Below are 20,925 nucleotides of genomic sequence, written 5' to 3'. Positions count from 1 at the left end.
AACAAATCTTTTAATTCACTCTTTTCTGCCTCTAAGCTCAGTGCGGTAGTAGGAACATAATGCATTTGTTTCGTGATTTTCTATAATGTAACTTCTGGGTTTTTTTCTCCCTTCCCCCATGATCCAGTCAGCATATCCATGAATTACCTCTAGTACTGATTTTTGGAATCGCTACATCTCCAATGATTATCCACAGCTTACTTCCTCACTCTGTTTCCTCTCTGCTGTGCATAGAGCTTTTCCAGTCCCTTTCCTGTAAGGAGCACCTGTCTACTGTAATTGACAAGGTAATTCCCTTTTTAAATAGGAGTGTGTGTGTGTATCCAAGCACAGTGTACACGTGAGGCCTTTAAAAGCAGGTTTTTCTGAAGCTTTTGAAAGGGAATCTGATGCTGAGAGCTGTGAATTTTGGACATTTTTATACAGAGGAGATTAATACTGAGAGCTTCCTTCCTTCCTACATTGAGACACACACACCTGCTCTCATCTTTCATTTGCACTGACATTTGTCCATACATACCTGGGCAATTACACTTGGACATTCCCACCTCTTCACTAAAGCAGTGCTTTGTTTTGATTTTTTCTTTGTTCCAGAAAGAGGTATCTTTAAACATGGAAAAATCCAGTTCAGCCTGAATTTTGCTGCCCATCAAAATCAACAGTTACCCAAATGGCCAAGCCATATAGATGCTCTGCCTGTGTGATTCCCTGTACACCATTTTATGCAGGATTTCCAGAATCACTGTTACACATTCTGAAATTAGTGGAATCCTTGGTTATTACAGCAGTTGCTGTCCTGTTGTTTGTCATTTTAAAAAGAAATAAAATAATAGTGTTAAGCAAAACTAACTTCAAATGTTGTGTATTAGTAAAAGGTACTTTAAAAAATGTGGTAAAATAATAAACTGAAAATCAATCTTTGCATGGATACTTGAGTAGGAATACTGTTTTTGGAACTTGGCAGTGTGTTTAGTATTTCATTTAATTAAATGCTAGCACATAACTGAAAGTTGTATCAAATTGTATCTACAAGTTTTGCTTAATTCCAGAAAGAATTTCTGCTGTGGTTACTTTTCCTTTTTGTCTCCCTTAGCTGCTTCTGACAACCCAGTTTCCCTTTAAACTGGGTGTGAAGGTTCTGCAGGTTCTCATCAACATATTCCTGTACCATGATTTTTCTGTCCAGAATTTTGTCAAAGGATTTCAGGTAGGCAATAGTAACAAGAGCTCAAATTATGATTGTGAAAACAAAGGGTAATTTCTAGGCACTGAAAGATCTCTTGAGGACCTAATCTTGCTGTACCAGGTCCTTGTACTCTGCTTTGTCAGGGTGTGCATAAACTACAGCTTATGTGTCTCTTCCCCACTTGAACTCTTCTGGCACAGTTTCTGGATGCACTCTTCTTATCTGTCAGGGAAATAGGAGCTGTAGGGTCATTTACTTTGTGCCTCAGAGTAAGTGCTGCTTGTGATCTGAGCAGCTGTGCAGCAATGCTGGAGTTAGATTTACCCTCTCAGGAGACAAAGTGGAAGGCTTCAGGGTTTCCAAAGCTAGTCTATGCAGAGCATGATAATTATATTTTTATTGACTTATATAGGTCTTTAAATTCAGATACATTTCTCTGTGTGTGTTTCCTTGTAGCTTTGGTGGATTGCAGAGGAGAGTTCTCCAAAGGATTTGTAGTTCCTGAGTCTGTTTTAATGCAGGATGTGAGATTGTTTCTTTCTTGCCTGGTTCCATGAGTGAACCTGCTTTTAGTGTCATAGGCCTTTAGAGTGTCTCACATGTTTTTTTATAAGATTCGGTGATTCCATGTGGCCAGGAGAACTATCCTGGCTGTAGTATCTCTTCTGATGAAAGGACTAGGAAAATACGACCGATTAATGACTGGCTTAGAGGCTGGTGCCGTCGGATGAGCTTGAGTGTTTCAATCATGGAGATGTTTACAGGGCACCAGGTATGTTAGTGAATAATGGCATAGAGCTATCGACAAGGGGGAAAAGGATTCTTGGCCAGGAGTTGGCAGGGCTCATAGAGAGAGCTTTAAACTAGACTTGGGGTAGGGAACAAAACTCCTGAATGGCTTGATGTACAGGACACCGAGCCTATTGGCATTGAATGGGAAGACCCTGTCCTGCAGGGGAGAAAGGGTCCTAGGGAAGGAGTTAGCATGTGCATAGTACGTGGATCTTAGCAATGTATTTTTGTGTACATTAAACAGAATTAAAATTAGGACATAAGATAAGCTTGTTTGTGTACAGTAGTTGCATATCTCTAAATATATTCTCTGTTCTTTGTGAGCATTGGAGCTGAATATGTAACCTAAAGAATGCAGTTATTTACATAAGTGAATAGAAAATACTTTATAAAGTGTAGCTACCATGGGGGGTTGAGGTACTGAATACAAATAAAGCATACAGCAAAACCAGTAATTATCTGACTGTATTTAAAACTGAATAATCAGTGTCCTGTAGTGACTTAAGGAATAATTAGGAACTGTAATGAATTTTATTTTTAAAGGAATACCATTGCTACCATTGTAGTATTTGAACTATAGTAATAGGAAAGCATCAAAACGTAGGATGGGAGGTATGAATTTTATTAACATCACTGATTCTTGCTTTTTTTTTTCCAGCTCTGTATTGTGGAGCACTTCTATTCCCAGCCTCTAAGTGTACTGTGTTGCCAGCTGGGAGATGCTAAGAAGAGAGCAAATTCTTTATCGCATGACCAGTGTGAAAATATCCGAAGACTGCCCTCTTTTAGAAGGTAGAAGGGAAAATACATTTTTGGACAGTCTTGTATTTAATCAGCTTTAAAAAAGATAAAAGGAATCTGCAAATGTAGTTCTGTGAAAACCAGATAATTTATGCATATGTTTCTATAGCACAAGTAAATCAATTAAAGGAGGACAGTTCTAAATAATTACAGGAAATCTTCATTTTCTGGTCTAGAGAGTAGAGCTTCTGTGATGTGTAATCACTTGAACTTTTTTTTGCTCTTGTTTGTGATGCAGAAACAAGCTGTTATGAAAAATAACCATAAATCACTTCTGAATTTGTTAAGCTGACTTAGAACATAATCTTTAGGGTTTTGGAGTGGCCTTTCAACTTGCTGGATTTGACTGTCCCTTATTGAACCTTTCCACAGAAAACCTTACAGCAGCATAAACTTTTTAAATTTGTAACCCTATAATCTTTAATAATACTTTATATTATAAGTTGATATTCTTGTTTTTTCTTGCCATCAGATATGTGGAATGTCAAGTATCAGAGAAACAGATTGCACTGCTGACAGAAGACAACTTTTTAAAGGTAAAACTCTAAGAATGTCTTTGGAGAGCAAAAAAATAACTTTCCCACTGTATTATTTTGTGGAGCATAATGAAATACAAGACTAAAATGTGTAGTTCCATATAACATCTTCCATGCAGTGCATACTGTTCTTCAGATTCAGTAATGGAGAATTAAGTTTGGCAGGTCAAAATTCCAGATCCCTAGGGTTGCCAGGTATACCTTTATACAAAGCTGCACAACTTTTTTTACATCAGTTTTTACTTCTGTTTAGAAGTGTAACTGCTTTAAAAGGTTACAGGGTTTATTTATGGCCTGGTCTTCCAGTGGTTACTCAGACGGACTTTCTTGGAAAGTCAGTGAAGTGTTTGAAGAATGAGTAAGTAATCCTGGAGGTTATTTCATAAGCTCTTAATCCTCCATACCCTCTATGTAGTTTCTAATTGAACTCAGTAGGGCAGTCTGGGTTCCAAGGCACACATTCATACTAGATGTTTTACAGGATTAAAACTTTAATTTATGTTGCATGTTTATCTGAAGGTTTGTCAAGTGTTTAAATTCAGGCTACTACTATTGAGGCCTGTAGCAGTTCACCAACAAAGGTCTGTTGGTTGTTTTCACCAGCTGAACCACTCCCAGTAGAAGCATTGCTCAGGTAAAGGATTTATCCTAACTCTTAATCTCAAGTACAGATAACCTGTCAGGTGAAAGGTACTAACAGAGAGAGAGCAACTAATTTATCCTAGCAGATCTTCATGGTCTGTAAGGACTTTTCAAGTGTGAAGAATAATGTTAATGGCTTGAAGAGAGCTTGGTAGTAGGCAAGTTTGTAAGTGCAGTACAGTTGCAGTCAAGGAGAGACATGTTGTAGACATGATTTTATGATCCATATTTTTCAGTGGCCAAGTAGCTTAAGCTACTGCTCTTGACTTGCTCGTTATTTGCACCTCAGCTGATGTGCCAGCACAACTGCTTGCATGGCTGTGCAATGAGTATCATCAGAAAAACAAACCAATTAAAGTTAGCTGACCAAAAAAAAGACAAGATTCTGGAGTGTTCTTCAGAGGTGTTTCTGCAGGATGATTTCCCCAGTGCAGTTCACTCTGCAGGTGCATAAATGCTTCTGTTGAAGCAGGAGGAGGGAGGGAGTGGGACGAGCAGCTGAGACTGTTTCTTTGTTTAAAGGCCATGTAGTGGGCTGCTATTTTGAAAGTTGAACACTCATCAACTCAAACTTTGTATTTTAAACTTTATATGTTTAACAATATACCCCCTCATTTCAAAAGCCTCACCTTTAAGTTTGGGAGAAAAGCTGGAATTCTTGTGCTTATGTGCATATGTTGCTTCTGACAAATTTTGATTGAAGATAATTGTCCTAATTTCTACAATAGAGTTAGACTATTATTACATTGCCAAGCTGGCAGTGTAGTCTGCTTGGGGAGAAGAGGCCCTACTGCTGCATTAATGAGGTGCAGTTTATTCTGTATGTCATACTTACCTACCATGTATCATTCTGAACTTTGGAAACACTCCCAAAGTCACTATACTACTTCATGTAAGTTTACTGTTCATCTTGAGGACCAGGTAAACTTTCTGTTCAGGCTTCACACCTAAACCTGCAAATACCCTTTGTCAGCTGCAATTTATATTCCGTGTTGTTACCACTTTTTAATAACTATGGGAAGAGTTCCACCTATTTAGAATAATCAGTTTTAAAAGCAATTTTACATCCTGATTACTTACAACTCTGAAAGTTTCCATAGCAAATTTCATTTGAAATTACATAAATGTGATATTCTATATTTATGGAAATAACATTGCATAGTCATCTAATAATGTTTTCAAACTTTGCTAAAACCAAATATGCCTTTTTCATTCTGTTATTTGGCAAAATTCATAGTCCTACTGCATTGTGATTTATGTATATTAACTACATCAGTCTTGAGCTGGGAAACAAGATGAGGGAAATACAGATGCTATAATGCTCTACATTTGGGGGAATAAGATTGATGTAACAGTATTAAAGAGAACTTGTTTTCTTCCAGTATATGACATAAATTTTTAAATGCATTTGTAATATAAAAATACAAATAGTAAGGATTTGAGCAGAAGTAAATAAATGATTTCTCATTGCCTATTAGAGGTATAGCATATAGTCTTGTTTTTGTGAGATAACATACATAATCTAAAGGCTAAATATAGTTGAAAATGGTAAAATAATAATGCTAATCAAGAAGAATTATCTGGTGAGATAGAGGAAGAAAATAGTTAATAATATGCAATATGATTGCTGTGAACTGTTGAAATACAGCTTTTTTTGCATAGTGGTCTTATTTAAGAGTGGTGATTTAAACCATAGAACACCACAATGTCAAAATTTCGGACTAATTTTCAGTACTTTATGAGAGTTTTAAATATATGGATGTCAGAATGACTTAAAAATCTGTCACTGTAGGAAACAATGCAGAAGTTGCTGGAGGACTTGAATGCTTACCATGAAAATTATATTTCAGTTCTGAGATGTCTTCATGTTTTCACATCTTCTCTTCCAAAGTATCCCTTGGGCAAGCAGGTGATGTACTGTTACTCCATTTTAGTGAAACATGGGGGTTTTTTTGTATCAAACTATGGCATCTGATTAAGTATTTACTCTTTCTGTTTGTTTACTATTCTGCCTCTTTGCCTCCTGCTTCTTAAGATGGAGACAGATGCTTTCTTGTTATGGGCAGAGGGCAGCTGCATGTGGTTTCTTCAGTGCCATGGGTGGTGTTACAGGGTCAGTCAAGAGGAAGGAGTTTCCAGGAGGAGGCAGATGCACAGAGGAAAACAATCCCCACACATTTGCTTTCCCACATCATCTGCATGCACTGCAGACAATGTATACTCTTATTGCTAGTCAAATTCAGATGGAGAGACTGAGTTTTAACAACCTTCTGTACAGAATAAAATTAAAGGAATGGTGATAATTGCTCTTAATAGCCATATTGCTGCAATGTCATTAAATCCACCTTCTCATGCAAATTCTTCTTTCACCAGAAGACCAATATATTCTGTGCATGTGCACTTGTCTGTCAGTTCTCAATGTGTTTTCTGCACTGTTACTAGAATCTGTCCCTAACTGCAAAATCAACATGAACTGTCCCAGTATTTGAGTATTTTAACTGGGGCATTTGATTGGAGTTCCTCTCTGTTCTCTGCAGTTATCTTCATTTGAATGTTAGGTGTTTGAAGCCTGGTGCAGAGCAACACATACACTCCAACAACACTAGAAGCTTGGGTCTGTAAAATACTAAGCACTCTCATTTCTTTTGCAATCAGTCTGCATCTCTGGGAAACAAGTGTGTTACTTGAAAACCTTGTTGTAAGAGTTCTGCATTGCTCTGTTTGTAAAACATTTTATCCTTTCTGCACCTCTGCATAACAGATCAGGGAGCTGCACTGTGCGTGTTTGGAAAACCAAGTGTGGGAGACAAAGGAGTATGAGTCATCTCTTCAGCTAGCAAGGTGATTTCTTTTGTATTTTTTTTCCCCATTTTGTTTTAATACCACATACACATGGAGAATATCAGTCATCTGTTATTCTGGAACTTAAAGCTGAGGATATTACCTGTTCACAGGCAGTTGCAGGGTTGTTTGCAAGTATAACTGCTGTTCTCATTTTGACTTTCTACAGTTACCTATGAAACAAAACCCAGGTTCTAATGTATCTTATGCCCTGAGTAATTATGTTGGAGCCACTGAGATTACTGTGCATGATTAAGAACATCAGTTAGGCATTGTCTTTCAAAGTACGATTGTGTTGAATATTATCAACCAAATTATTAGCTGTAGCTGGTCTAAATTTTAATCTAGTGTTAAAATTAGAGTCTGTTCCAAAGAGTAGCTAAGGCCTTTCTTGTTTGTTTGTTTTTTAATTTATTTTACTGCTTTCCCCCTGCTTCCATTGTCTTGACCATACAGGGATTGAGTTAATTTTTTGTGTTATTGTGAGCTTAGGACTTTAGGGAGAGTCTACACTTGTGTTGTCTGTCAATATTTAAAATGGAAAAGTCATCTAAGCCTATTTTCTTAATAGAAAACCCTTCAGTTGCAATGTTGCAGCTACAGACTTTTAAACACGCTTGGTAATGGCAAGTGGCTGTTTCCTGATGGCTACATTCCTTCAAATAATACATTGCTTCTACCTCAGGAGGAGCTGATGCAGCACTGTTACCATAACTGCCTCTTCAAGAGCCTCTGAGCTTCTGAGGTTTGATGTGTCTGACAGTAAAACTGAATAGAAAAAACATGTCATTGGTGGGGGATAACTTTCTGGGCTCATATATAGAAGGAAACATACTCTTCAAACTGTACCTTTGCTATACTGAGTGGTTCTTGCATATCACCACTGTGCTGTTCTTTACCCTTATCCTTTAGAAAGATTTACACACTGGATTTGTCATTTCTGCAGTCTTTCCTTCTTAATCCTTCTCTGACTCTCCTGAATCTTGGCAGCACTCAATCACCTATCAATCCTTGCCAACAAATGTGTAATTTTGCTTTCCTGTACCGTGTGTTCTGTAATCTCTAATAACTCTTGCCTGTTTTTTCCTCTCCTTTTTCTCTTCCTATGTTTAGTAGGCTTTCTTCTACTCTGAATTCATCTGCCTCTCCTCTGTGACAGTTCATGCTGCCATCAGATTCAGTGTGTTTCTTGATGTGTAGCAAAGTCTCTCTTTTGCCCTCTGTGAATTATGATTGAATGTGGGGGTTTCAGTCATTGCATTGAGTTCCTTTTGTGGTTGGTTCCTTGTTTCTTTTCTTCAGCCTTTTTTTGGACTGGCTTTTATCCCTCCTGCTGAAAGTGCTCTCCCCAAAGATGTTGTTTCAGGAGATCTAACTTCAGCAATCTAGACAAGAGCTAGTCTACTTTAATTGTCTAGAGGAGTGTGTGAGATTTAGTTCACATTGGATTAATCCAATCAGAAGAGAGGTAAGATTAAGAGATGTGGGGGTATCTCCCTTGATTGGTTAAGGGGAGCTAACAGGCTGGGCACCTGGTTTAGCTTTTTAGGTGGCAGAACTTCAAAAACTGACCTAATGTCTTCTGCCCAAATACTGTACTCTGTTTTTGTCTGCTAATCGTTGATGTCATTTGTCAGATACTGCTCATCACAGTCCTGCCCTTCCATGGCTGTCGTCGTTTTTGTTGTTGACCATTCTCCCCTATCACTTCTTCAGGTGATTTCCCTTCATCTTAGCTTCCCTTTTTTCTCTTTCATAACTTGTCTCTGAATAATCCGATTTATTTACTGTCTCTGGATGATGTGAGAATTTCCTTTCTGCTTTAAGCCTATCACCTGTCTGATTTAAAATCTTAATCCCACTTTCTGATACCTGGCATACCTTGCAGTGATCTCAAGGCCCCGAGGTTGAAAACAGGATTCTTCACTGCTTCCTGATAGGTGATAACCATCCTCTTGCCTGTTCTTTAGGCCCTGTAATCCCATTGTTTTTGTAAATAAGTTTTTCTAAAATTTGCAGCTTCTTTTTGAATAATATTGCTAAAATAAATGTGTTCTTCCCCATTCACACATCTCCAAATCTGCTTATCTGCTCTCTCTCTTTAATTATTGCAGTGTTTTGTCTGGCCTGGAAGAAAGTTACCTTGTTTACCCATTATATTCTACAAGACAGTTTAAAAATGTTTTCTAGCCTTTCGTGTGGTCAAGGTCATCCTTTCTGTTGTTAACTCCTGATACTTTTCTGTACAAAATAGGTGAACCTGAAGGCAAAACTTGACTTGCAAAAAATCCATAGCCCTGAATTGGATGAACTGGAGCTTCAAATTCTAGCCTTTACAAGCATTTATTAACATCAGCTGCCATTTAGAAACTAGAGCTGAAATTGCAATTGCTCTGCCAAGCATCATAAAGCTTCCCCAGCCTCTTCTCAATCATTCCTTAAATTTCTTTAGTCTGTGTTTGAGTAGCTGATACACAGATCACCATCATGTCATTCTTCTGTCATGCTCCCTGTTTAATCTACCTGTGGGGTTTGTGTCTTCTAAAACCCTTAAACTATTAGCACCTTTGTTTTGTGTAAGACAAAGCAAAACCACAAGAGTAGACTGGGATGGGCTCTTGGCAACAGTGGCTGTTACAACTGTGTGATTGTTCAGAAGCAGAGTGTTGAGCAATGGGAACCTTTCCCAGTGCACTAAAAAAGTTACATGCATGTGTCGTCAAGCCAGTAGCTTGATGCAGTGACTGGATTTCTGGATTCCAGAACTGTAGTTCTGGATTTCATTTATGGGTATTTGCAAGGACTTGCTTTGGTATCTTTTTAAATGAAGACTCTGAGACTGAGCAGTGCTTTATGACATGTATAAAATGCCCTAATACATAGTTAAAAGTAAGTAAACGCTAGGCTGGAGGTTGCTCTAGATGATCTCAAGAGGTCCCTTCCAACCAAAATGAGTCTGAGATTCTAGTGGTGGTTAGTTAGGCTTACAGCAGTTAAATACAGAAGACAGCAATTCAGGTTCTGTTTGAGAATAATTCTGAATCACAGAGTAAAGGATTTTGTACATGTGTGAATATATGTCAATCTGATTTTATATTTTTTTTAATCATTTCATTTATTGTTCTTGGGAGTGAGTTATAAACCATACCATACTTTTTTTTAAATCTGACTCACAGTTTCAAAAATTATAACTGTTTTTAGATAGAATATCAGAAAAGTTGTCATTGTCAGTTCTGCAGGAAAATGTGAAGAACATCTATTCAAGTGGATTTGTTTCTTACTGTTAATAACAGCAAGGAAAAAAATGTGCTTTACTGCAAGACAAAATGTTTGAAATATTGGAAGCTTTCTCTTTTAAAGGATTTTTTCAAATTATTTTTAAACTTTTCAACTGAGAACATTTGAAAGCTGTTTCATCATTCTGTGTTTCAACTTCAGCCAACAATTTGTCTTTTAGAATGTTGAATAAGTCTGATTTGGAAACCATGCTTCAACAATGTGTGGAAATTTTTGTGTCATCTTCTGAAAACGAGTTTGATAAGACAGTAAAAAAGTTGAAGGAGTTCTTGACCCAGTTTCAGAAGCTAGAAGGTGGGTGTGTACCATCATATATTCCACTGCAAATTACATTAAAGCTGTTCTATAATCTGACCGATGGGTATGATTTTCCCTGGTGATATCCTGTCATTGTATTAAACCATCAGATTTTCCAGAATTGTTTTTTTTAAATACATGAACAACATTAGGAAACGTTTCTATTCTTTATTGGTATGTGGTTCATTGTTTATATAATACTAAAGAGCGAAGTAAGATTAGAAATTGGACAGATCAGCAAACATTACTCACTAAATCTGTCATACATGTATTATAAGCATTTGACCAGATGTTGCAATCATTTGAAGCATTTAACAAACAAAAACAGATATTGAAAGATAAACCGGAGCAAACTTATGACGTGGTATTTAATCCAAAATGTATATGAAGTTCTTTTACCTGCACCTTTGGTTAAATTCATTGGAGGTAGGACACCAGGCACCAGTTGTCAGGGCTCTGCTGACACGCTGTGATTGTTCACAGTGAAGGACATATTTGAAAGTTTAGAAAGGCAAATGAGTACCAGCAGCCTAAGGTCTTTCAGAGGCAGGTTAACACAAACTGCCATATTCCCCCTGAAATAGGAGTATGACATACACCAGCATTTGTTTAGAATGGAAATGTCATTGGTTCCCCTGAGCTACAGAGAAGTGCTCTCCAATGTTTCTCTTTTTGAAGATGAAGTGGCTGTCATCTGGTAAAAGAAGTTACCAGTGTGATTGCTACCCAGCATCTGGACAAGTAGGCAATAAGCCACCACGTGCAGTCTAATATTAATTAAAGTAGTTGTTTAATGCTCTAGGGTTAACTGAGGCTTATTTAGAAGGATTGGCTCTTGTCTGTACTGTGGATTTTGTAATATATGTAGTAATAGCAGGGCTGTGGTACAGGAAATAGGTGATCACTTTGAAAAGGCTGTATGTGTCACTGAAGAACCTGAACTACAATGGAAAACCTAAAGATTCATCTAGTTTGGGTAAAAAGAATTGATGCAAAAAGCTTTTACGTAGTTGCATTTTTACCTTGAGGGAATAAACAAGAAAAAAAAAAAAAAGAAAAACTCTGGGAATTCAGGGACATGCAGAGCTACAAAACAAAAAAGATTGTTTATTTGCACTTAGGATTTGAAGATGTTTTTAAAGCAGAGAAGGTCTGGTGAGTCCACAAATTACGTTAGTTTTTTCTCAAAGCAGATTTAAGCTATAATGAAAATGAGAAGAGGAACTTGAGACAAACTTTACATGAATAGGTTGCTGAGTTAGGTGACTTCTTCCTGTACGTTTCTGTGATTGTGTTGATCTTTAGTGGGAGTTTTCACAAGTCTGCCAACAATGTTATGTACCCAAATCTCCCACAGAGCCCTTAGAGTGAAAGCATAGTCCAAATTTATTGTAAGTCCATCTTCCCGACTGCCTAATGAACTGAGAATAAAGGAGAACATGAAGCTTGAGGAAGTAAAATCTCCTTATGTTAGTCTATCTTGAGCTGAAGGATCTGATAAAAGATATCTCAAAACACATCAGTGTAGTAGTGGAGAGAGAGGAAGTTCTCTCTTTTGAATTCTTCAACACAAATACCAATGTCTACAGCCCACTGGAAAATACCAACTGATTCTATGTAGGTCACCAAAAAGCTTTTATGTATTAATATTTTAACTGCTGATTGGAGCTTTACTTGTGATCTGTAGCTGGAATCACCATCTTATTACCATCTTCAGAAGGCAGGCAAGAAATCTAGTTATCTTTTGTTCTGATTTTGTTTATCAGTCATCCTGGCATTGATTGTGCTTTGGGAGTTTTTGCTTCTTTGTTTTTATCTAAAAATTACTAATTACTGGTGCAATTGACCAAACTACAACAAACTACATGGCTATGAAAGCAAAATTTTGTTACAAAAGATGAGAATAAATCTGGACAATGAAATACCTTAGTACACTTTTGGTTTGCTGCTCTGGTTGCAGTTTCTGGGCTGAGTAGGGAAAACTAATTTCTTAGTGTTTTTTTCTGTACATGAGAAGGAAAAAATAGGCAGTGTGTGGCTTTTTGAACACTCCTAAAGCATTAGCAGTATCTAGTACTAATCTGTCCAACTTAGAAATGTTGAGATTATGACCTAGGATGGCAATAGCAGAATTCAAATGACATGCAAGGCTTGTGCTGGATTGTTGCTCAGGGCTGAATTGCTTTGGTTACCTCATTACTGTTGATGAAGCTGCACTGCAGACTCCTTTTTTAACAATCATTTACAAGGTGCAGGACTCAAAGCTGCCTGTGTTTGGGTCTATATGAGCAAGTAACTAAACACATCTCGGACTGCTGGGGTCAGGGGGTTTATAAAGGTAGCCAGGAAAAGTTTACCCCACATACCAAACATTAGTTTTGTTCTAGTAGCAGATGCTTTCCAAGAACGAGATGTGTCCGTACCGTCACAAAAGGAGCTCCAGAAGAAGACAGACCTTTATCATCTTCAGAAGGTTAGGCCTGTGTAGGCTTTACTGACTAGTTCCTTATCTTTTAAGATACAACTGACCATGGTTAGTTCTTCCCAGCTTGCTGGAGCTCTGTGCAAAGGTTGTGTATAAGTAACTCTTCTTAAAAATTAATTAATAAGTACCAACTATGTATGTCAGGCCCACCTGACACATAGAACATGATGAAAAAAAAAATCTATCATAAACTAGGATTTTAGAATGCAAATTAGGGATTTTCTTCATATTAAACTTGTAAATTACATTCTGCCTAACACATATTTATTTGAGTTTCCCAAACTCCTACCAGTTTGAGAACTGAGTACACTGGCCTAAGTAAAAATAACTGCACGATCACACTTTCTAGTTCTTCAGTAAAGACATGCCAGTAAAAATTAATGATACATGTTAAACATATAGATTGTGTTCTCCAGAGAGTAACTACCTCCCATGTAGTTTTATGCACCACTTTTTTTTGAAGACCTTGTTGGAGTTGAAGGAATCAAGGCGGTCTAAGAAACTGACAAAGTTTGAAATGCTTCGTTTTGAAGTTGTTGACTATATAGACAGCCTTGTAAGGTGAGCTTTCCCATTTTATATTCCTGCATTAGTTTGCACCATAAGTTGCAACAGAAAGTGTGTTAACATGTTAATCTTGTCAAAATTGTGTCTTAGTCTCTGTGGTGTGAAGCACACTGTTTTTTTTCCTTCCTATCCTTTCTTTAATGAGGGCTCTAAAAAGAATAGTTTAGAAAAAAAATATCTCTTTTCCATAAATTAGTAGAAGTAATTGGCACATTAATTGACCGACTTATTTTCACTACAGGAAAAAGCTGAGAGAGGACTTGGGTGTATGTGGTAAAATAAAGTCAAGAGTTTTCACCTTAATCTTTGCTGATCTGTTCTACTTATGAAACTGTATAGATGTCATGTGTGATATCCTGTCCATTTTGGGAACTGTTTTGGTGAGCAAGGCATAGCAGATAGGGTTTTGGAGGCAGCTCTGTTGCAGAAAATGTTCAAGCCTTGAGGTGGTGGGGGAAGAGATGAAAGCACATGTTAATTATAGAGCCTGGGGGGGCGAGCAGAGAAGCCAACAGAAGTGTGACTGTGCCAAGAAAAAAGCTTCACATATGAAGACAAAGATGAGCAGAAACTCATCAGGAGGCCTCAACATGGATAACCAAGATCTGTGGAGCAGAGTATGTGACTGGTATTAGCATCTAAGCTGCTGCCCTTATTTTTGAATTTGTAAGTGGCCCAGCCAGAGTTCTATGCTAAATCCATTTGATGTAGACCTGCCAATAACTGACTTCCCTGCTTAGAAGTCGATTTCAGGGCTGTTTATCTCCTTTTTCAGAGATTTGTCAGTACTAGTTGGGAAACAATGTCTTCTTGCAGTCTCTGTTGTTTCCCTCAAGCTAAAGCTTGTGTCTCCCATCCTTCCCCCGTACCTCATCTTGCTTTTTCAGAAATTACCTTGTTCCTGCAGACCACAAGACTCTGCATGAGATAGTGTATTTCAACACAGCCAGTGTTCTGCGGGAGCACTTGAATGCTGCCCCAAGGATTGCACTTCATACAGCTTTAAATAACCCATACAGCTACCTGAAGGTAAGAAACATGTGAGATGTTTGTGGTGCTGGAGTGGTTTCTGAAGGCTACGGATGAGGATGAGGTGTAAGGCTTCATTTTGCTGTTTCATGAAGCTTGGCACACTTTCAGCTGTTTTGCAGAGAACCAGCAAGTTAGTGTTGATAAGCAACTGGGGACTTTGCAAAGAGCTAGGGAACCTGACTGAAAAAGCAGCTAACTATGGAAGGAGTTTTATATGGGGAATCCCTTTTTCAGAGTTCTAGTCATGATCTTTTCTTTCTTCTGTAGATGTAGCAGAAAAGTCATTTGGTCTTCCATTACAAATGGAATGACTCTCCATGGGGAAAAATAATGTCTGTGGCTCTTTCCAGAGACTGACTTTACAGGGATGGTGCCTAGTCCTCAATGTGTAGACTTGCTGTAAGGTGAAGGCTCTGTTCAGGCAGAGTAATGACATTAACAATAGCTAAAATTCAGCACATGTAAAGGAGTCCTTTTTTTTTTTTTTTACATTTATTTTAATATCTGTTGTGTATTGACATCCTGTCTTCTCAGAGTCCAAGAAAAAGATTGTCATTGATTCTGTTAGTTAACTCTGCTCTTTTCTAGAGAAGAAAAGCAGCCCCTTTCCCTCTTCTTTCATAAATCAAATTCACAGGTTGACCCAAAGAAAGGAATAGATGGAGATTTGGAAAAGGAGTGAACATGTATTTCTTTTTGTCCTTGATTATAGATGCTACTTTGGAGTTGTCCTTGTCCCCAAACACTTCCCTTAAAAATATGCTTACAGTTTTAAAGAAAACTGGTTGTTGCTGTATCTGAGTGATTATATATGACTCGAGTCAAAGCCAACACTTATCAGGAACCATACTTGATAAAGATCAGTCTTTGAAATCTACAACCTCATTCGTATTGGGTTTGTTGGCACTGTGCCTGTATTTGAATGAGGGTTGTCAGTTTTGCTGTGTGCAGGAGTTACTTCTAAAACCACTTAGAGAGCTGATTTGTGAAGACAGCAGTTAGCAAGTGGGCTACCATTAAAGAGACCTAATTTGAACCTCAGGAATTTATCTTTTTTTAGAAAACCTGTAAAAATACAGATTAGGAGAGCTAGCAAAGTTTAGCTGCTGATGTGTTTAAAGCCCTCTTGTCATTCTGCACTTTGTTCTTGGTCATACTTGAACATTTCCAATGTTTTTTGAGTAGATTGTGAAGGTTTGTCTTAGTTTCTAACAGCAGCAATATTGACCAAGTACCTTGCTTAGCATTTTAATCCATGTTAATAGAAGAAAGACCTTTTCTTAATTGTATCCATGGTTTCTGCATGGCTTCTACTTTCTTGGGCCATAACCAGAGCAAAGTTCTCTAGAATTGTTCCTTTCAGCAGGCTAGGACAGAAAAGGATCTGCTTCAGTGGAGTATCAGCAAATGATTAACAAGTGATGCATTTCTTACAGGAATCCAGTCCACTTATTTAGCAAAATGTGAACCAAGGATCATACTTATGCTGAAAAAAACCTCTCAAAAAAGTGTAATTGTTTTTATTGATCCCTTGAAAATTCAACAAGTTTAGCATTATGTCAGCACAAGGAAATCTGATCTTGGATCTTCTGGGACTTAAATGGTTATGGAAGTTTTTTTCTTAACTGTGGGTAGGAAGGGTGATTTCTCATGTTGGTCTCAAGGAATGAGCCCTGTTGCCCATGAAGATACTTTGATTGCTATGAAATTAAAAGCCTTGAGTTGCAATTAAGGTCCTGTATCAGGGAAAGGGGATCTTAGCATTTGGTCCTTGGGAACGAGAGTAACATTGATTCCAGAGCCAGGTCTGAGTCTGTCCTCTGTCTAGCCTCAGGGGGCAGGGTCAAGCAAGAGAAACTCCTCATCAGCAGTGTCCTGGGTTGTTCCCACTCCCACACTCTCTCCGAAGCAGCACCTCGGTGCTCTGTAGGTGGTTTCACATCTCACTGTTAGCTCTAGGGCAGCTTCCTGCTTGTCAGTGTGGTTATCTCCTCTTGGGGACGATGTGTGTGCTGCTGCCTCAAGAAACTGAGGTTTCCCTGCAGCTGCAGCTCCCTCCTGCAGTGCTGTGAAACCTTGGCCCAGTTGTCAAAAGTGAGGCTAAATTCTTCCAGGTGCTGGCAGAGATCCTGCAGTGCCAATCAGTAAGAACCTTCCTGGATCGTTCTTGGCACTGGCGTGTGGTCCAGCTAGATAGTAATTTCTACAGATTAACCCATTCCAGGAGAGTACAGTTGCTCTGTAAGTCACATCCTCTCTTGCTTGTGATAACTGTTCTGGCCTTATGATTAGAAGATCAGTGCAGAGTGTCCAGCAATCCAGAGCTGGTGCATGGATGAGTGGTAGGAACCCACAGAGTTAAAGTAGCAGAGGGAAAAAGAGAAAGGCATAGGATTATCCTCTGGGCAGTGGTGAGCCACCAGATCAGCCAGAAGGTGTAACTTCACCTCTGCTGGTTAGAAACACAGCAGTATTTGAGACTATTATGGTATGCTGCTGAATTATAGTCTAGTAAATTAACATCTGGTTTGTAACATTTTGAGGATTTAGCCATGTTACTCTGAATTTATCTTGCGACCATCTGGACTGAACTGACAAGTACTAACCTGATGCCTGCAGGTTTTGTGTTCCTTGTACAGAATATATAAACTTGAGAATTGTTAGGTTTTCTGGAAATAATAAAATATAAATGCAAGAGTCCAAACTGAAATTGCAGGGATTGAGATCTATGAAAGGTAAGCTAGAGATTCTTGAGCAAAGTTACATTCTTTTGCCCCACCTTCTTTCCTATCTTGAGAAGCATTTATTTATGAAGGTATCCTTGATAGGGCTTTGATATTTTACTAGTGTTATAACAAAAATGTCTATGAACTGAAAAGAATGATCAGTGTGTGCTCTCTCATGTTAAGAGAGCTGGCTTCTGTAGGGTGAATGAAACTGAAAACAAAGAATTACCTGTATGAAAAACCATGAATTTCTGCAGCTCTGCAGAAGCTTTTGCTTCTGGCTCAAGTGGCTTTATTATTTCTCAAGCAAATAGTTCAATGCTGATGACCTCGATTTCCTGACATATAGAATAGTTTGTGAGAAATCAGACTTTTGCCTTTATAGGTGCTGAGTTTCAAGCCAGGGAGAGGTGAGTGTTACATCTCAAAGGTAGAACTCGGAGATGAGAGAAGCAATTTTGCTTTTTAGTTTACCTGATAGATCTACTAAGTCTTGCTCTTTCCCTTTGGGAGGGCAGGGAAAGGACACTTCTCTGTCTTCTATGTAGTAGTCTGAGGCAAATCATGATGAGTTTCTTCTCCTGAAGCCATTTTCTCTTATATATAAGTAAAACTACTAAAAGAACTGGGGAGAAGCCTCATCAGGTTTACTCATTAGAGCCTGCATGAATGTACAAACACCAACAGTGAAGTAGCTGGGTGTTTTTTTCTTGTTTGTTTTTTTTTTTTTAATGGTATGTTTTGTATTATTTTTTTCTTTGTACCATTAACTGCCCATTAAACACACAACCAGTAAACATTTGGTTAAAATACCTACTATGTGAATGTCCTGAATTAATGTTCTAGATTAAAAACTGAGGATCAAAGCTATTGCTTTCATATTTTTTTTTCATCAGAATCAAGCTCTGAAAACTGATGGAGGAGGCATTTCTAATAAAGCCCCTGACATATGCATAGTGTATAAGCTTCATTTGGAGTGTGGCAGATTGATTAATCTCGTTGATTGGTTAGAGGTACGTGGCAATGCAAACAGTGCCTTTACCTGCTTTCAGTATTCCTACTTCTCTCCATGCTGCATGTCTGCTTTTCTTTAGTGCCCCTTTTGACAGCTGAAATCACTGCATACCTTGGTCCCTCCTGTGCAAGAACACATGGTAACTCAGCCCATGGAGTCTTCTGACTACTCTGAATTATTTATTTCCAGCACTGTTTCTCTGCAAATAAAGTGTTTTGCTTCTGCTTCTATTTTATGCTTGGCACAGATCAGCTTTTATGCTTTTTTTTCCATTTCTAAGTATTCTGTAACACTTAAGCAAGCAGAGAAGTGCTGCAGCTTGGCAGGTGTGGGACTGTTGGGGAGAATGCTTGTGCTAGGGAAGAGCAGAGGTTCTGATAGCCTGTCTCGTACAGTGACCAAAAGCAGAGTATGACAAGAGAACATGCATTAATATGATAATCATGTTTTAGATCTGAAGTTTCCTAAACTGGAATAGTTTCTCTGTATTTCATAAGCCTACCTGGATTACATTACCAAGGTAACTTTTTAGAAGCCTCATCCTCTGGCAAGAAATTCTGCAGCTTAACTACATGCAGTGCAGAGGACACTCCTTGGACTTGTTCTGAGGGTATTTTATTTGCTGCTGCCTTGTGTATTGGAAATAAAAGTGGACAGAAGATTCCAGCCTCTTGCTGTCCCTCGATTTTATAGATTTCTTCACCACCAACTGATCTCCTTCATTTTTCCAGAACGTTTAGGCAAACTCACTTTGAGAATGTTTTTCAGTTCTGTATTTTTATGGGAATGGGTCAGGCACCAGAACTGTCCTGGGGTTAATTGAAAACACAGGCAGATGAGTTCAGACTGATACCCCTCATTCTGTATCTCTGCCATGGCAACATGTAACCCTGCTTGCTGTTCTGATTGCAGCTAACCTGACTTTCTTAGGGAGTTGTCAGTCAGAGATCTCAATCCTCCTGAGTGACAGTCATCAGCTCAGGGCTCATTATTCTAGATGTCTGTCTATGATGTGTTAAATATGTTTCTTTTCCCTTTTCTAGGCTTTCTCAACTGTGGTGATGGCAGGTGAGGGACCAAATGCAGATGCAGCTTCCTCAGACCAGGTGGATGATGTTATCCAGTATCCTTTCTCATTTCTCTCAAGTTTGATGTTCAAATGCTTACAGGATTAATGAACCAGGATTTAAAAAAATATAACCAATTCCAGAAAAATAAGAGGACTGGTTCAAACAGCCTTAATGTACTGAAAATGTCACAGAAATAGATCACCTGAAATAGCTGGGCTGGGGATGACAAAGTAACAGAGCAGCTTTTGTGTCCATAGGAGCTGTTTGGGTCTGAAACAGAACCAACAGTCCATAGAACAAGCTGAAGCTCTTCTACTTGGTTAAATCATCTGAGAGTTGGTACAGCTGCAGTACAGGAGCAGAGCATTGCTGGGTAAAGACAGCAGTTTATTATGAGGGAGATGGAAGCATTAGTAGAGCAGACACTTACAGAAGTAGTGTCTCTGTAGAAGCCATGACTTGTAAAACCTTTAGAGTTGAGAATTTTTGTTCCCACAAAACATCCATTGTGCTTCTCACTTTGTCCTGATTCTTAAATGAGGGTGGCAAGATAGTTGCAGGATGAGCATTAGAACCAGAACTCCTGGCTACAACAGTAGTGCTGCCAGAGAGGAGTGATGAAGAGTATTTATATGCTCTAATACTACACCAAGCTTTCTTTTAGTATGAGGCCTTTCCTTTTCTACAAGCTCGACTGGTCATTAACACAACAGTAAATTTTCTAACTCAATAACAGAGAGTTATGTGTCAGGAATGCAGAAAGGCCCAGTGAGTAAAGGTAATGCTGCTAATAAGATATAGCTACATATCTACTCATTTTCTTGTCAAAGGGCATAAAAGTATAAATTCTTTTTCTGAGATGACAAACTTAGTGTCTTTGTAGGCTTTAAGCGTCTCTTAGCAGTGGGGGAAGGAGCTCTTCCTTCATTTCTACATTGCATGCACGTAACAAAACAAATACTGATTAGATTGAAGATTTGTTCCTCTGTAGGCAAATGCTCCATCCCCATGTTGTGCGTAATCTTTCCCTCCAAGAGAACACTGTCTCCGACAATGTGTCATGAAAGTTTCCTTCACTGAAACATCCAGTGCTCGTTTTATTCGAGCTGTTTCTGAGCTGGAACTCTTGGGCTTCATAAAGCCCAGCAAGCAGAAAACTGACCACGTGGCAAGGCTGACGTGGGGAGGCTGTTAATGTGCCACTAGGACCTTAATAAACCTGTTCTTTCTGACACTGGGCAATGGCTGTGTTCCCACCAAACTAGTCCTCTCTAGCTTTGCATACTGAGTCAAAGACAATGATGACTGAATGTTGTGAGATACATTCTGAGGGCCTGGATAGACTTGAATAGCAATGTTTTTGTAATACTCAGCCTCCCTGTGTAATGCACTGCTCTATTAATGCTCATGTTCCAAATACTGTATTCTTGTGCCAGTTTTCATCTTCTTTGATGTGTGATATTTAACACCATACTGATAATTCAGGCTAGCACGCCAAAAGGACAACACGGGCTTGTGTAAGCTACAGAAGTGATGAAGCAGTATTACTAACTTGCTTACAAGCTGATACGAGTCACCATTATGAAATGCCTTACAAATCCTTGAACTACCCATTTGAAAATAAATAAAACCAGTATG

At 38.5% G+C, this 20,925-nt stretch overlaps 1 protein-coding gene across 4 annotated transcripts in view; it reads left to right on the top strand.

Annotated features, from left to right (window-relative positions):
• Positions 1-20,529, top strand: part of ORC3 (origin recognition complex subunit 3) — a 35,585-nt gene extending 15,056 nt beyond the window's left edge. For 3 of the 4 annotated variants that reach the window (XM_051613764.1, XM_051613768.1, XM_051613767.1), the window contains 13 exons: positions 128-287; positions 1,094-1,207; positions 2,637-2,770; positions 3,252-3,315; positions 5,750-5,866; positions 6,719-6,798; positions 10,256-10,389; positions 12,780-12,865; positions 13,341-13,438; positions 14,332-14,473; positions 18,099-18,215; positions 19,261-19,340; positions 20,377-20,529. In XM_051613764.1, coding sequence (XP_051469724.1) covers positions 128-287; positions 1,094-1,207; positions 2,637-2,770; positions 3,252-3,315; positions 5,750-5,866; positions 6,719-6,798; positions 10,256-10,389; positions 12,780-12,865; positions 13,341-13,438; positions 14,332-14,473; positions 18,099-18,215; positions 19,261-19,340; positions 20,377-20,482 — 1,432 coding nt within the window. In that variant the 3' untranslated portion in view covers positions 20,483-20,529. The remainder of the gene's footprint in view (positions 1-127; positions 288-1,093; positions 1,208-2,636; positions 2,771-3,251; positions 3,316-5,749; positions 5,867-6,718; positions 6,799-10,255; positions 10,390-12,779; positions 12,866-13,340; positions 13,439-14,331; positions 14,474-18,098; positions 18,216-19,260; positions 19,341-20,376) is intronic. The other variant, XM_051613765.1, reaches the window with a different exon arrangement.
• Positions 20,530-20,925: the final 396 nt, after the last annotated feature.

Source organism: Apus apus, chromosome 3, assembly GCF_020740795.1.
Source record: "Apus apus isolate bApuApu2 chromosome 3, bApuApu2.pri.cur, whole genome shotgun sequence".
Classification (NCBI taxonomy): domain Eukaryota; kingdom Metazoa; phylum Chordata; class Aves; order Apodiformes; family Apodidae; genus Apus; species Apus apus.
This window is presented reverse-complemented; position numbering and strand designations above follow the sequence as displayed.